Source organism: Chionomys nivalis, chromosome 2 (assembly GCF_950005125.1).
Source record: "Chionomys nivalis chromosome 2, mChiNiv1.1, whole genome shotgun sequence".
Taxonomy (NCBI): Eukaryota; Metazoa; Chordata; class Mammalia; order Rodentia; family Cricetidae; genus Chionomys; species Chionomys nivalis.
This window is the reverse complement of record NC_080087.1, coordinates 5900097-5917485: the sequence shown is the minus strand read 5'-3', so window position 1 is coordinate 5917485 and position 17389 is coordinate 5900097. Positions and strand designations below refer to the sequence as shown.

At 50.2% G+C, this 17389-nt stretch overlaps 1 protein-coding gene across 1 annotated transcript; it reads right to left on the bottom strand.

Moving 5' to 3' along the window:
- Window positions 1–8369: 8369 nt before the first annotated feature.
- Window positions 8370–12132, bottom strand: Ttll2 (tubulin tyrosine ligase like 2). Its single transcript, XM_057753654.1, is given in 4 exon segments — window positions 8370–8527; window positions 8530–9934; window positions 10098–10184; window positions 12112–12132. Coding segments are annotated over 4 exon segments (1671 nt in total).
- Window positions 12133–17389: the final 5257 nt, after the last annotated feature.

Here is a 17389-nt window from a genome sequence, read left to right as displayed (position 1 = left end):
CCTGGAGCGGAGGATGAAAGGGACACAAGCTGGAGCATGGTCAGCCATGAACACAGCCAATGCCTGCCTGCTGTCTACTTCTGTCCCTTTTTAGACTCCTCACAAGTGGGATCCAGGGGGATGTATCTTCACTGGTGCTTAGTGTATTAATAGGCATGATTTAACCACCTTGAAGTGCCTAGACAGAGCCTCATGTGGCATTCTATCCCATAAATTTGAATTATGATCTGTCAATCAACAAGGACATGAATAAAAGCACAAGTAAAAACACAGAAACACACCTGAACTCTGTCTCCTCCTCATTCCTGTGAGTCTGCCTGCTGTCCCCTCCTTTCGTGGGAGCACTCTGCTGTGCCCTAGGCAAGGGAGGCTTCTCCCTAGCTTGTAGGCGGCAGCCGAGTCTCAGTAGACAGTTCCAGTTCTTTGACCACCTCTTCCAGCCCCTGCACCGGTCTGCGGTGGAGGCTGCAGATCCACTGCAGCGGGACTTCTTTCTGATGAGGAGCTCTGAGCGTGTGGGTTTCTCTGTGTCCTCCACACGCCTGTGAGGTGCGTGGATGGAGAAAGCACTGGATGCACGCCAGCAGACTGTGCCCAGTGGGTGTCTTCAGGAGGCAGCGGAGAGGAAGGGCTGGCAGCAGCACCTCCATCCCCCGCCTTTCCCTGACTGACCTGTAAGGAAGTCCAAAGGGCAGGTGTGCCTGCCTTCTTGGTGTCAGAGGATCTGCAAGGTAGAGAAAAGATCCCTTTCTGGGATCACTCTGGTTTGTACAGCCACCTCACTGTTGTGCCAGGCTTTGGCATGGACTATAAGATGCCACCGTTCCCTTAACTGCCCTGTACACTAGAGTCTTCTAAGTCTTGGGCAGGGTCTTTACAGTTAGGGTCTGATTCATCGCAGTGAGTGTTAAATCCTCATTGCCTGTGTAAATGTGCTCTGTGATGTCTTATACTGTTGATCTCCGCACTGCCAGTGAGCGGCTAAAGATACCCTTCAGTTCTTCTGAAAACTGATAATGGATGCAAGAAGCATGACTCACAGAAGCCTGACTTCTGTAGCCCTGTCCAAACGGTGTCTTCTGCTGTCACAAAGCCAGCTTTGTAGCCGGGAGTGCCTGCAGTGAGAGCCCATAGTGTGAGCCCACGGTGTGAGCCAGGCTGCCGGGGTTTTCACACCCAGCTTAGGTCAAGTCTAAGCAAAGTGAGAGGCTTGGGCTGCAGAGGACGGAACAGAACTCTGCAGAGTTCTGGACATGTGGGCTCAAGTTTCAGATTATCTGATTCACCTCCTCCCCATGTACCCTCCCACTGACCCCTTATCAACTTGACACACAAACATCACTAAGTGATAACTTTTCCTTCCTTGTCCATACCCAAGATCGCACTTGAACATCAATATCACAATAAAAAATATTTACAAATTTTAAAAGTCCCAAATTCAAACACGTTAAGATTCAGTCTCTTTTAAAACCCCAAGTGTCTTTTAAAATCAACCTCTCAGCAGTGAGATCTTGTAAAATCAAAAATAAGTTAAATACTCCCTTACTTCAAGAGGGAAGAACCAGGGTACAGTCACAACCTGAACAAAACCAAACCAAACCCCAATAGCGTGAATAGCTAACTCAGTGTCCAGCAGCTAGCATCCACTCATGGTCTTCGGGGCCCCTGCAAAGGGCTCCCGTCACTTCTGGCCCGTATCACACACAGCTTGTTTTCCAGGCTCCAGCTGCCTCCACTCCACTGCTGCTGTTCTTGGTCCCCCCATGTCCTGGCATCTCCAGAACGCTGGGGTCTCTGCCGCGACTGGGCTGCACCTTCACCAATAGCCTCTCATAGGCTCTCTTCACGGTGCCAAGCCTCAGCTCTTTCCTGTGACCCCTTCATGCCTTCAAAACCAGTGCCAACTGGGTGACTCTTACCAAGTTCAGATGCCAACTCGAGGTACAACACGGCCTCACCTCTGTAATACAGCCTTGTGTGCTGACTCTCAGAAAAGGTTCCAGAATATTTCACCTCAGTGACGCTGGCTTTTTCTTAATCACTGTTAATTTTTCAGCTCTAGCTGACCAGCATCGACTGTCCCAGAAAATCAAAGGTTTCGCTTCAACAGTTCTGGGATCTTATTAACCACAGCTGACTCTTCAGCCCCAGCTAACCAGAACCACAGAACCTTAATTCAAAATAACAGATGGCCCTTTGCAAGTCAGGCTGAGTAGTGGTGATACACGCCTTTGATCCCAGCACCTGGAAGGTAGAGGCAGGTGGATCTCTGTGAGTTCGAGCACAGCCTGGTCTACAGAGCAAGTTCCAGGACTGGGACCATAGCTACTGGGAAAGCCTGTCTTAGAAAACCAAAAGAAAAAAAAAATTAAACTTTGCAAGCCAGGCCTCCGCTGTCTGCATTGCTCTCTGTTCTTGTTTTCCAGGTTCCTGCAGAGCAGCTCAGCAAGCTCTCAATGCTGAAAGGCTTTTCTAACCCAAAGTTACAAAGTCATTTCACACTCTCCCACAAACATGGTCAGGTCTGCCACAGCGATACCCCACTCCTAGTACCGATTTGTCTTAGTTAGGATTCTACTGCTGTGGTGAAACACCATGACAAAAATAAATAAAAAGTTGGGAGGAAAGGGTTTATTTGACTAACACTTTCACACCGCAATTCATCATCAAAGGAAGTCAGGACAGGAACTCAAACAGGACCAGAACCTGGAGGCAGAAGCAGAGGCCATGGAGGGCGTTGTTTACTGGCTTGCTCTCCATAGCTTGCTCAACCTGCTTTCTTAGAGAACCCAGGTCCACCTGCCCAGGAGTAGCTCCACCCACAATGGGCCGGGCCCTCCTCCACCAATCACTAATCAAGAAAATGCCCTACAGCCAGATCTTATGGAGGTATTTTCTCAGTTGAAGTTCCCTCCTTCTAGATGACTCTAGCGTGTGTCAAGTTCACAGCAAACATCCAGGACACTAGCTCGGCACCCTGGTGGAGAAGTTGGCGGGGCCTGGGGCCAGGGGGCTTAGCTACCGACTCAGAGAGCCTGGAGCTAGAGGGAGATGGGTGTGGGTGCCACCATCCGGAGTGTAGCTGTCCACACTGGCAGCACACTGGATGTGTTCGACCTTGGCAAAGTGGTCTCCAGGCGACAAGAGCCTCTGCCTCTGGAGGGTGCACCAGTGTCCCGTCTGCCTGCTTTGAGTGGAGTGCCAGCTTGTGTTCTGTGACCCAGGTGGGACCTTGCCTCTACTCCCCCAGGTCCTGGCAGGATGAGGAGAAAACACTTGCAGAAAAGAGTTGGAGAACACTGTGGGGAGAAAATAATCTAAGAGGTACTGAAAACCTCTCAACCAACCCCATGGTACCTGGATCCAAATACAGCCCTCAGAACAAGGCCTGCAACCCCTCCCCTGGGCACTGCCAATTTTACCACCCTGCCTTGATCCCATCCACTCGGGGCCCAGGAATATAGAATAGTTTCTGTTGGAAGAGGCTGCTTGTTAATGCCCGGTTGCCTAGACCCGAAATGATCACACAAAACCATATTAATTAAATCACTGCTTGGCGTATTAGCTTATACATATTTCTAGATGACTCTTACATCTTGTATTAACCCATTTCCATTATTTTATTTTTTACCACAAGGCTTGTGCTTTTCTGGCAATGTTCTGGCACGTCTGTCTCTGGCGGCGGATACAGGGCTTCTCACTGACTCTACCTTCTTTCACTATAGATATCTCTTCCAGCCTGGCTATATTCTGTTAAGCCATTGGCCAAAAGCAGCTTCTTTATTAACCAATAAAAACAACACATACCCAGAAGGACTTCTCACACCAAATTTCTAATGTCAGTGTGGTCATGGCTTACAGACGGTATCTCCTGAACTCAAGATTTTCAGTTTGACCAAAGTGTGGTTCCTGTCGCCACCAGCAATGCTTGCTAACCGTTACTGCCTCTATTCAAGCCCTGAAACCTGGAGCCAGTTGGGAAAACGTTCCCCTGCTGTGTAAAAAAACAAAAGGATGGCTTGAGCTATCTTAATCCCTTAGTTCCTAATTTCATGTATAAGGATTGAGAAAGTGCCACGCTAGCTATTCAGGACAAGAGTGCTGTGAATCTGAGCAAATGTTTGCCTTCATACAGTATGCAGTATTTAGCATTCTTCGTTTCAACTCAAAGTGCTCCCTCTGCTGTCTTCTCAGCCACATCCAGCAGTGATAAACCCCTCAGCTCTCCCTCGCCTGGAATGCCCTTTCTCCTGAAGGACAGAGTTCTTACTAGATTAAGCTCTCAGCCCTGTGATGGTGTCCCCTCCCAGTGCTTCTGGTGTCTTCTAAGAATCCTACTGGGCGCACTTGGGGTGCTCCCCTATATGCAATATGCGTTTTCTTGCTGCTTTTAAGATTCTGTGTTTTCACTTTTACTGTTTGATTATCTTGCATCTCAAAGGATTCTCCCATTCTTTGGTGCCTCCAAAAAAAATGTGTGTGTGTGTGTGTGTCTGTATGTGTGTGTGTGTGTGTGTGTGTATGTGTGTGTGTACTGTTGAATGCGAAATGCCCCCCTCCCCAGGTTCCTATGGTTGAACTCTTTATCCCCGGCTAATTTCATTCCATGGAATCTTCAAGGAGTGGGACTAGGTTGGTAAAGGGAGGACTTTAGGTCCATCATTGGTTTTGGTCTAGCCTTCTCTCTGCTTTCCGATGTGCTGTGATGTGAGAGCCCAGGCTGGGCCCTTCCATGCCTTTCTATGCCATGCCTTCTCTACCGTGAGGGGTATTGCAAGCCACGGTAAATCCTCCCTCCCTTGCAAAGGTTCTGTGACGCGTTCTGCCACGACGACGAGGAAATGCAGCACAGGGTGCCCCGCCCCAGGGCTGATGAATTCCCAGCAGGCTTCAGTTCTCAGTTCTCTTCCTGGTGCTGCTGTAAGCTGTCCATTCCTGTATGAGAGTGTCACCCAGACCCACGCTTTGCCCCCTGCTTCTCAGTCTTTTTCCTTTTTGCTTCTTTAACTGGACAGTTCCAATGGCCCTTTCTTAGGATTTACTGATCTCTCTCCTACATAATCATATATGCTCCCGAATTTTCCTGTGGGGACATTCATTGGCTTCAGGGCTTCTGTCTGGTTCTTTTCAATAGTTTATATTATAATATTTAGCATCTAATTTATATGCTGCTTTCTTAATCCCATCAGTTGACGGTGGTTTCTTGCTATCTGTTATAGCTTGTTAGACTTTGAGTGTGAAGGAGCCAGCTTCTCCCTTCAGCTCTCCCACACTGACTTCAGCCAGTTAGTCTCAGCTTAAGTCTGTGTAAATGGAATTGCTTCTGGGCGCAGGGCTGTGCGTCTGGTTGGGTCTGGGTCACATGGCTGCTATAGTGGAGATGGCTGTTTGCAGATCTGTTACAAAGGGCTCTGGTTACTCTGAGTTCTGTTCGGCCACAGGATGGATGGAACTGTCTCCAGGACCTTGGTCTATGGGGTTGTCACTAAAATGAGGTCCCTCCTATGACACGGACAGGCATATGTTCAAGCGGTTCCTATGTTGGCATGCCCTCTTTCGGCTAGTTGAGAAGGGCTGAGGTCAATTTACAGAAACGTTCTAAGACTCCCAGGATAATGAACCAAGAAGTCACAATGAAGTGACTGGAGTGGGTTCAGGTCCTCCGGCAAAGCTGCCCTTCAGTTATGGGAGAAGCTGGGACCGGAACCACGGGCCACTGGCAGATCTTTGGGACAGAGACTGGCAAGCCTGTCCCGTAACTCAGATGGTGGGGTAGTCTCCTGGCAGACCCCTGGGCAGTCTCCTGGCAGATGCCTGGGCAGTCTCCTGGCAGACCCCTGGGCAGTCTCCTGGCAGACCCCTGGGCAGCCAGCAGGGACTTGAACTAGGCTCCAGGGTCCAGTCCAGCAAACCCAACCTGGGGCACCTGGGTGGTGAGAGTCTGCCAGTCTTTGTGCAGGACTATTGGCCCTGGAACACAGAGGGCTGCAGTTGAGCTGCAGGGCCCCCTCAGTCTGTGGGCATGGAGCCTGCAGGCTGTCCCAGAAGCACACAGATGAGTTTCTTATCACCTGTCTGCTGCCGGAACTGTTCCCAAGATAGGCTGCATCCAAGACAGCCTAGAGCCAACCAGGGCCCCTTCAACACTCGCTGGAAGGTGGAGTTTCACACGCCTGTTGGCTGCATAGGTCTCCTCTCAGCCCTCCTGTGAGCCGGTCTCCAAGGCGCCAGTGGGCACAATCCTTGTAGGTTCTCGGCAGTGGTGATGGAAGCAGGCTCATGGCCAGACAGAGCTACAGCCTTTGTGGAATGTGACTGTTTGGGGGCCTGGAGTGTGAGCTACAGTCAACTGGTCTGTCCTCAGAGCATGGGGCCTTCCCTATGACGACAATCCCCTGAGTCTTGTGTCCAGCAATGTCTCTCAAGTGCCAATGTGAATCCCAGGATCCCTCAAAAACACTTTTGTCCACCGATGCCTGAAGAATTTTTTGTTGGGGGTGGGTTATAAGCAGGGATCTCTTTATTCTATTACCATAATACACATACCATAAGCATCACCCTTGGCACATTACCGTAATACACATAACATAAGCACCACCCTTGGCACATTACCGTAATACACATAACATAAGCATCACCCTTGGCACATTACCGTAATACACGTAACATAGGCTTTGCCCTCAGCACATTCCCGCAGCCATGTGGCTATCACAGATCTCTCATGCTGGAGGGTTTCCATCACCCACAGGATCACCACCACCCCACTGCCTCCAGCCCTAGGAACTCACTGTCTGTGTGATGGTTAATGTGTCAACCTGACGGAATCAAGGAGACGTCCCTCTGGTAGCTGTTTGCCCAAGGTCTGATTTAGGACGCATGATTATAAACAGCTCGATTTCTGTAATCCGCTGTACCCTAAGTGACTGTATAATGATGACACAAGCGGATGTGTGGGTGTACACGAGTGCATACAAACACGTGTGCAGAGGCCAGAAGCGGATGTGTGGGTGTACACGAGTGCATACAAACACGTGTGCAGAGGCCAGAAGCGGATGTGTGGGTGTACACAAGTGCATACAAATGTGTGTAGAGGCCAGAGATGAACTTCAAGTGTTGTTCCTCAGGAACTGACCACCTTATGTTTTGAGACAGGGTCTCTGGGACTGAGATATGGAAGTCACTGGTCCAGGTAGGCTGGCTGCCCAGGGAGCCCCAGGTACCTGCCTGCTGAAGCCTCTCTTTCCAGTGCTGGGACCGCAAGCATGTGCCATCACATCTGGCTTCCAGTCTGGGTGCTGGGAATCAGATGTGGGTTCTCACTGAGCCAGCTTCCCAGCCCTCTGTAGGTAGAGACTACTCTTTCATTTCCCAGATGCCCAGACCTGAAAAATCACACAGAAACTGTATTAATTACAACACTGTCCAGCCAATGACTCAGCCATATTTCTAGTTAGCTCTTACATCTTGAATTAATCCATTTATATTAATCTGTGTATCACCACAAGGGTATGGCTTACCGGAAAGGTTCTGGGTCCTTCTCCTTCAGCAGCTACATGGCGTCTCCTTCACTACACCTACTCTCTCTCTCTCTCTATTCGGATTTCCCACCTGGCTTTACTCTGCTAAGCCATTGGCCAAAACAGTTTCTTTATTTACCAATGGTAATAAAACATATTCAGCATACAGAGGGGAATCACACATTAGCCCCCCCAAAATAATTTTGACAAAAAAATGGCTGATTAAAAATAAAAGATGATTCCTGCCTATTTTGTACAATTTAACCTAAGAAATCTCCTTAAATGTTATAATATTTCTCAAGTTTTTCACATGTTATAAGGAATAGACAGTTGGATTGTAGTGCTGGACAGCATGTCCCTGATTAAGAGGTGGCCCCTGATATACTGCCAAGCCATCTGAGAAACCTAACACGGGACAGGGTCGTGTGCTCAGTGTTTGATTGAGTCGCCCTAGGGGAGCCGCTGTGTTTCTGTTCATACATCTGCACCCAGTGACAATGTTGTGTGCTAAAGGCACATGCTAGGGACTGGGCCATCATCTCCTCTGGGGGAGAAATCCTTAGTTTTCAGTTGTGTGGTGGTAGCGCACCCCTTTAATCCCAGCACCCAGGAAGCAGAGGCACATGGATCTCTGAGTTCGTAGGACAAGCTGGCCCACAGAGTGAGTTCCAGGACAATCAAGGCTATGCAGAGAAACCCTGTATCAGAGAGAGAGAGAGAGAGAGAGAGAGAGAGAGAGAGAGAGTCAGAGAGAGAGAGAGAGAGGAAAAAAGGAAGAAAAGAAAAACGAGAAATCCTTAGTTTTCCAAAATTCCACCTCGCTTCTCGATTTTAGTTTTTACCACTTGAGAGTTATTTATTCATTAATTTCTGGAGCTCTTGGATTATTCTTTTGACATTTAATCCATTTCTGGAGGCTCTGAAAGTAGCCTCATTGAAAGGGAAAATGAGAACAAAGTTGCCTGCCTGCTCATTGGGTGTGGAGACAGCTTCCGTGAGGACAGCCTTGTGCCCTTGGTCCTGTGGGGCTGTGGCTGAGCTGACGGTGCACATGAAGAGAGTGCCTTGCGAGGCGTGTGCCAAGCCCTGGGCCTTGGCTTGCCTTTGGCTGCTTCTCTTGTCAGGGGTCCGTGCTGCCTGTTCATCATCTCTCTCAGCTGGGAGGTCTGCGTGGGCTTGGGACGGATGTCGGTGGCTCTGTGTACAGCCGAGTTGGCTTCACTGCATGTCCTGCTGGCAAACCGTATGAGAGACACGCAGGGAAGGGGATCAGAGGCTGTGCAGAGCTCACCGTCACTGCTGGCAAAGGAGACCCTGGAGCAGCCTGGAGAAGACCTGCCGCACTTCTTCTCCTCACTTCTTAGGCCGTTTAAATAAATCAGTTCAATGATGTCATGGACAAGGCTTCTCTTCACAGAGACATCTGTGGAGCAGTCCAAGGACAAAGCAGGGCTGTAGTTGACTTCCAGAAGCCACAGTTTCAGGTTGTCATCAATGAGGATGTCAAACCCGAAGAGCTCGAAGCAGTTGTAGGCAGCGGGGACCGTGGGAGCCATGGCCAGGACCGTGAGAATCACCATGTGGTTGATCTTCCGCCACAACCGCAGGTCGTCCACATCCCAGTTCCGAAGGTAGGGGAAGAACCTACTGAGTGTCCACTTGTAGCCTTGACCCACCACCTCCTTGATCTTCTCTTATGAGGCTCCGGATTGGTTGATGCTGCTGTTGGTCAAATGGGCGTAAGTGTCTTGCAGATTCCCGAGGTCAAACTTTTCAGTGGCGAACCGCACCAGCCCTTCGCGGTACATATAGATGGTCAAAGGCCTGAAGCCCGTGACGCAGACGTAGATGCGGAGGTCACACTTGTACCTGCCCACGAGCAAAGGGTTGCAGATATATTTCTGTACCACATGCATGCCCTTGAAGATAAGATCTTGAATGTCACTGAAAATGATGATCTCCCTCCCCCAAGACAGCTCTGCTGACTTGCAGATCCAGTATGTATGTTTGGTACCCAGCATTTGCTTCTCCTTGAAGTACTCAGCCACAAACTTGGTGTAGTCACGGGGCATGATGAACGTCAGGGGCGTGAACTCATAGACGGACTCACCGTAGAGCCTTCTCATGTGTGCCAGACTCTTGGCCAGGCAGTCCTTCCTGGTGAGGGTGGTCATCCCCAGGTGGTGGTTCAGCCTCTGCCAGGGTTTGACATTGATATGCTCTGCCATCCTGAAGGAGGACATCCTCCAGTAGAGATTCCAGTCCTCCACATCCTGATGCTGCTCATCAAACTGGTCCTACCCATGCTCCAGGAGGACACTCTGCATGACTCTGGGTGTGCTCTCGTCCACTCGGAACACCAGTGGCTTTAGGGTGGCCCCGGGGGTTTCGTCTTCCATCCTCAGAAGCTTTCTTTTCTAAACGTTGATCATGCAGGCAGTTAGACAATAGCTTCAGACGGGAGATGGCCTGGTGCCCTCTGTCCTGCCCTCTAGGTTCCTGCTTCTGTACCCAGGAGCCCTTCCTACCACTTCTGCAGACAAGCCCACCTCCTCCCAGGCCTGCCATTTCTCTGCTTACCCACGTGTTATGTCCCTCTAGTGACAGGCTGAAAATGTTTGCAGTCACACCACCCAAACTCTTCAGAGCACTTATGCTAGAGTCTCCCTGTGATCAGCACTGTTGGTGTATAGAGCAACAGCAATTAGTAACCAAAAAGACTATTAATGTTTTTATAGATGAGAGATTGGAAGGAGGGTTCAGTCACATAAGCATGAGGACCTGAGTCTGCATCCCTGACACTCACGTAAGAAGCCAAGTGCTGGCCAGTCAGCTAAACCTAATGAGCTAGTTCCAGCTCTGTGAGAGACCCCATCTCAAGGAACAGGGTAGGGAATGAGAGAGGAAGACACTCAGTGTCAGCTCCTGGGTCTACACACTGATGAGGGTGTGCCCACCTGCACAGCCTGAGTGCACACTGACACGCTCACACACACAGAAGGTTGAAACAATGCTGTGTGGTTCCTGAGAGTTTCCTCAGCCTGGAAGGGAAGCAGACCAGTTACCCAGTAGTTCTCCACGTACCCACCTTAATGCAGGTGTCCCCTGGACACGCTCAGGGGCCATTCAGATAAGCAGATGTTTGTAGGAAACCTGCCAAAAACAAAGCAATGATCATGAGCTAGGCACTTAGGGGGCAGGGGTCATGAGCTGGGCACTTAGGGGGCAGGGGTCATGAGCTGGGCACTTAGGGGGCAGGGGTCATGAGCTGGGCACTTAGGGGGCAAGGACAAGTTCCGGCATTCCAGGTTGGCCAGAATTGAAACTTCCAGGGGAATCAGGGTCATTTTTGAGAAACCCGTATCTGACAGTGAAGTCACGGTGTCTCTATGACCTAGAGAGGAAGAGACAAATGGTAAACCTCTTGGGGGAAGATAAACATTTTAAATGCTTAGACAGGCTCTTCAAAATATCTGAATTAAGGCTATTTTAATGTGGTTTTGTTTGGGTTTTTTGACAATGTTAGCATCATTGTGTGTAGTTTATCACAAAGTGACATAATTAAGCTACTCGGCGGAAATTCTGTAGGGTTTAAGAGCTTGTGGTCCTTAAAAAAGGAAAGAAGTTTGACAGAGGACAAGAAATGGTGGAGGGGAGGAAAGGAGGCGAAGGAGACCTGGCGTGCTCACCACCTCTCTCCCAACTCAGGAACCAGGAGTGTCCTCAAGGGCATAGGAACCATGCTCACCACCTCTCTCCCAACTCAGGAACCAGGAGTGTCCTCAACAGAGTAGGAACCGTGCTCACCCACCTTCTCTCCCAACTCAGAAACTGGGAGTGTCCTCAGCGGAATAGGAACCGTCTTCACAAATGTGAGACCCACTGTCACAGGAAGCTTGTCTCCAGATGGTGCTGAGGGTACTGGGCTAGGACAGTATCAACACAGCATGCATTCCGGTATTGCTGCAACCTTGTCAAGGGGCAAAATAAGAAACCCGTGTGACTGCTAAAATATTTAATCCAGTTTGTAGTGCCATTTTCAAGCTGTTTAATGGTGTCAGTAAGCACTTCAAGTTCTCTCTCTCTCTCTCTCTCTCTCTCTCTCTCTCTCTCTCTGTGTGTGTGTGTGTGTGTGTGTGTTGTAAATTGTGGGGAGTGTATACAGAGGGGCCACAGTCATAATCGTGAGTGACCCTTCAAAGTCAAAATGTTTCTCTTTGGCAGAAGTGTAGCTCAGCGGTACAGCACTTCCTCAGAGTGGGCAAGCCCTGGGTTGGGCGCCAGCATCCCACTTAATACTGTCCACCTCTAAGAAACAGGCATGCTTCCTAAGCTGGTTTGTCTGTAAGTGCTGTGGAGCCTAAGTTACCAATGTGCTGGGGAAAACAGAGTCAGAAAACTCAAGCCAGATCTTGCCCATGTTTTGCCGCCCCACCTCAGAACACAGCTAAATGAGTACAGTGTTGCACGTGGCTGTGCCCCACCTTGAGATGTGCAAGTCTGCAAACGCATGCTCCCTTCTTCCACAGAAGCAAGACTGGTGTTCCTCATAAGAGGTTACTGAACAGTCAAGCACGCTTCCAGATCTACTTACGGGAGCTGCTGTATGAGCCATGGGCGAGTGTTATGTGCACTATGGTGTAAAGGCGATGATGTAAAAAGAATGGTATGGGCCACAGCATGGGCCATAATGTGGGGCTGTGGCATGGTCTTTGATGTAGACCAAAGTGTGGGTCATAGCTGTGTTGTGGTCATGATAAGGACTTGATCTTGTCTGGACAGGTGTTCCACAGGGGAACACAGGAGCTGGTAATGGTAGCCTCTGGCTTTCAGCAAGGATCTCTTTCACTCAGGAACCATGGGGCCTGATGAAAGAGGCCCAAGGCCCACAGGCAAACGTGCATCTCTCCTTGATCAGAAGGGCCAACTCCCAGCACGCGTTCTTATGAGTTTTATCAGCGTCCCAGGAAGTTGAGCATGGGGCTTGCACAGTTTTTATTGCTGCAAATGTCCCAGAGTGCATCCTGGTGTCTTCAGTCAGAGTTGGGGCCTGGCAGCATGAGCAATCTGAACTTATCAGTCTCAGATGTGTTGAACAAGAGGTAACACAGCCCAGCACATGCCTTGTTATTATGCAGAGAAATCCGGGGACACACTGTTTCTTAGGGTGTGGCTATATCTCACATCCTCTGCTGTCAGGAAAAGTCAGTCTTATTTTGTCTCCAATGGGATGAACTCCACTTCAGCCAGCACAGCATAAGAAAATATGCTCATCTGTACTGACCCCTTCAATCCGAGTGAGAAAAAAGAGATTGACTTAGCACCTTAACCCATTCCTCTATGGGTTCTACTGGAGGCCACACAGGCAGCACTGAGGGGCTCATACACCTGCTGCTGGCTTGGTCTGAAGGGTCCCTTCCTCGGGACAGTTTCTCTGCTGGGAGGATTGGGACAGGGTGTCTCTCCAGGTGTCTGAGTATCAGCATGGTCCCTCACGGTCCTCTTCACGTCAAGAGGCATGGGAAGGCCATTTGACCACCTCACCTACATGAGGCCAGTCTGCTTTGTTTCTGCATCAGTGGCCCTGCACACGATGGGGTAAATGAGAAGCCAAGAAGCCAAAGAATGAGGAGAGAAGAACGCAGGCATCACAGCCTTCTGTGAATGACGGGAGTCAGACATTTTATACCGTTTTTTGCACATGTGTGTTTACACATGTGTGTGTGCATGGGTGGAGTCCTGAAGTTGATGCCACGTGTCTTCCTCAACTGCTCCCCACCTTTGATACTGAGGCAGGCTAGTTTCAGCTGGTCTGGCGAGACAGCTTGCTCCTGGGATCCTCTGCCTCCCCTCCCACACACTGAAGTTACAGGTGGGTACCTGCATCCACTCAGCTTTTACATGGCTTCTGGGGACCCAAGCCCTGGTCCTCAGGCTTGTGTGACAGGCACTTTACCCACTGAGCCATCTCCCCAGCCCCTGAACATTCCCATGGCAATCATGAGTAAGCGCTCCCGGGCACCCACTGCTCACTTCCGTGGCAGTTTCTCTGCTTTCTCAGAGTTTCTCTCACCGAGGTCAGAAGCCAGGAGTCTGGCACCAAAGTGAACCTATAATCCCAAAGGTCAGAAGACGTTCCATTCTGAGACAGAGATGTCACAGACCCTAGCGTTTCCAGGGCACACCCCAGATTTTCACCTCACTCTTTAGCCACTAACAATGTGTGTGTGGTGGGGAGTATCTGTGTGTGTGTGGTTGTCGCAATGTGTGTGTGGCCTTGGTGTCTTGTCTGTGCCTCACACCTCTTCCGCCACACCCTCCTGCCACACCCGCCCAACGTGGTGGACCGAAGTCCCTCTCAAACTGTGAGCTACAGGAAGCCTTCCTTCCTGAAGGTGTTCCTGCCAGGTGCGCTGGCCACAGGGATGCCACCAACATTCTCTCGACCCTTAGCAAATGTTAGTTTGGAGCCAAAATCCTCGGCTTGCCTGGGACTCCGCTAACTCTAAATGTAGTTTTCCTGCTGCTACAATAAACTGGCTGAGCCGAATACAAAAGACACGAAGCCCTTATATCCATGGCCTTGTGATTTCCAACTCACATAATCTAGTAGCCTCCTCTTGGGGGAGCCAGTTAGCAGGTCTAGTGTGTGTGTGTGTGTGTGTGTGTGTGTGTGTGTGTGTATAACATGTGCAAGAGTCCTGGCCTCATTGCCAGCACACACTGCTAAGAGCTGGATTGGCACCAAAGCTTCACATGGAAAGCCCCTGTGTGGGCATCCCCAGAGGCCAAGGCCAGACCACCACATAAAAACTGCCTAAGGGTATCTAGTTCTCCACTATACCTACGACCTGGAAGGAGAAGGAACCCAGAGCCATCGCAGTGTTTCGCTGGGGACTGCCTCACCAGGAATCCTCACAAAACCTTGAAGGCCCACTTCAGAGCAGGATGATGTCAACCCAGATTTGGGGATTAACCAGGACAGTCACCAGTTCCTGCCTGCAGGAGAAGTCATGTAGGTGCATTCCACTGTGTGCCCAGGGTGCATGGTCCATGGAATACCAGCCATGGAAAATTAGCAAGGTCTTGTTCTCGTGTCAAGGAACACACCAACCACCATTTAACGGCATGGTAGTGATGGTAAGGAAAGACGCTGGAACCCTCAAGCATGCTGCCAATAGACAGATATTTGCCTGTGTCTTGCCATCCGCCACACCAGATGTCACCAGAGCACAGACATCGCTAATGAACATCAGTCCCTGACTCTGTAGACACTGTAGTCTGGTTCTCTAGTAGATCATTGTTAAGATTACGAGCTTGATGAGCTTTTGCGTCTGGTTCAACCCTGGTTACAAGCATTCCAGGCTTAGGAAGGGAAAGGGCCCCTCTTTCCCATACTTGGAAGTAATCCAGGGCAGATGGAATCCCATGGGAAGAAACTTGGAGAAACACACGGATTCCTGTCCCCCTGGGGAGGTCTGCAGACCAGGAGATTTCTGGGCGGTGCGTGGAGAGAGGCAACACCCAGAGGCCAGGGATGTCCGTAACAGCGACAAGTTCTCAGTCTTTCTTCCTCCCGAAACAGGCTCTCAAATCAGAACTAGGAGGCCTCTCTTTGTTCACTTTTTTTATCTTCTTGGCATGTTCTCCACTTAAAAGGCAGGTGGTGCCTTTCCTCTTGCCCTGGATCGAGCCCAAGTGCAAGGCCATGTGATGTGAACCTCAGTCGTGTAGGACCTCAGAGGGGAAATAATTGGCACGTAAGCAGAGGTGCTCTTCCAGGAGACCCTGTTACTAGAACCCCAAAAGCAGCTTCCACCACTGCAGGGAGTCTGTCTCCCTAGGGGGAACTGAAAGACTAAGCAGGGTCAATGCTGGCACCTAGGGCGTGAAAATTCAAGACAGAAAAACCATACCTTTTGTGAGTTTGTTGTTGTTGTTTGTGATTTTGTTTTCTGAGACGTTTCTCTATGTAGCTCTGGCTGGCTCTACTGAGACTCACTGTGTAGACCAGGCTGGCCTCAAACTCAAAGAGATCTGCCTGCCGCAGACTCCCAAGTTGGAATTAAAGATGTGCACCTTCCTACCAAAAGATTGATTTTCACTTTGCATATTTTTTTTTAAAAAAATGAATTAGCTGTCTTTTCTGGACTCTTGGGGTGGTCTGCATGTTGTGTGCATCTTCATGGTGCGTGGCCCTTCTCTTCTGGTAAGAGCCTCCTCCCTGTGTCTGCTGTGGGGTCTCCTGGTCTCTGAGAACCCTGGGAACACAGTGACCCCATCACAGTGAACATAGCTTAGCTCAGTGAGCCTCAGCCATTTAGACGTCAAGTGGGGACAGACCAGAGTCACAGGCCTCTGGCACCCCTCTTTGGTCCTGTGACAAACCCTGGGAAGAACTGTGAGAGCAGGGAAGGTTGATGTCAGCTGTCCACAGCTGATGGGCTCGCTTGTGTTAAAGGGGAGGTGGACTATCCCAGCAGGGCGAGTATGTGGCAAAACTGCTCATCCCATGGTGGCAGGAAACGGACAGGAGGAGCGGACGGGAGAAGGACGGCAAGTTGTGTCTCTCAAAGACCTGCTTCCTCCAGTTAGGCCCTGCCCTCCTGAGTCTCAGTTTCTCAATGGAATGTTCAAACTTTGAGTCCATCAGGGGATGGATGAGGACACTGATGAGGACAGTCCTTGGACTCCCCCTTCCTCTCAGGAACACCTCCTTTTCCCTTGTAGGACCCACGCACTTCCTGTGTACCTAAAAGGAATGGCCAGATACCCCAGTAGGCCATCTTGTTCAGCCCTGCACCCAACATCAACACCTATCCTGGAAACACTGGCTGTTCAAAGGGTTTGAGTTGAACTCAGTTGACTCTCCTCTGCCTGCTTGGGGGAGCACTCCCCTTGGCCTCCTTATCACAGACATGAATTCCAGTACCATTTGCCCTGCATGGCCAGCACCCAGGGCATCCCAGAAATGCATACTTCGGGTTGAAGCATGCCTGTAGGTACATAGCCTGGGTGACTCAGTCTACCTCTCTGGCTAAGTCCCCTTACTCAGGTTCTGTGGTGTTGTGCAGGCCAGTACGTACTCACTGACCAGCCTCTGCCTCTCCAGAAGGTTCTGCTGATCTGTTCCCACACCCAACCTAAAGTACAGGAATGGCTTCTTGTTGGGTCCAGACGCCAAGAGTGGGTGCTGTCCCCTATACCGCTAGGTGGACGTGGGCAGGATGGCAGAAGAGAGTGGGCAGGATGGCACAAGAGCTTGTTGCTTAGCAATGCAGTCTGCTGTCCTCACAAAGCGAAGACCTTCCCTACCTCAGAGAAGACTGGCAGCCAGGATCCTAGCAGCTGAACGCCAAAGGGGCTCATTTGTGCCCTGGGAATGTCAATGTCACTGCCTGGGGACTCTGAGACCCACCTGTCATGAGCAAGGCTATAGCCTCCTCTGGAGGTGGAACTTGGCTTCCTGGGATCTCCTTGTGCTGTGGACAAGGAAACAGTGTAGTATTTATCCACAAAAGCAGATGGGTTTCTAGAATAAATCTTTACTATTCTGCTAGCTCCAGCGATCCTGACCACACTCCTCCCTCAGCTAAGGCTGCTGTTACTCCTTCCAGTGTCCACAACAGGGGCCTGAGCACTGCCAACGCGGCGAATCTCCTTGGGGGCCAGAGGACTCATCTAATGATTTGCTCTGAGGCGGCAATCCTTCTCAGTGGGCAATCAGCTCACCCAGTTGCCAGCACCGCTGACTATTGATTAACGGTTGATGTATTTCAGATACACTAAGTCATACCCAAGACGCTGGCTGAACCCTACCAGGGCTGGTGGTGTGCAACCCTCAAGTCATTTTTCTTTCTTATTATTATTAA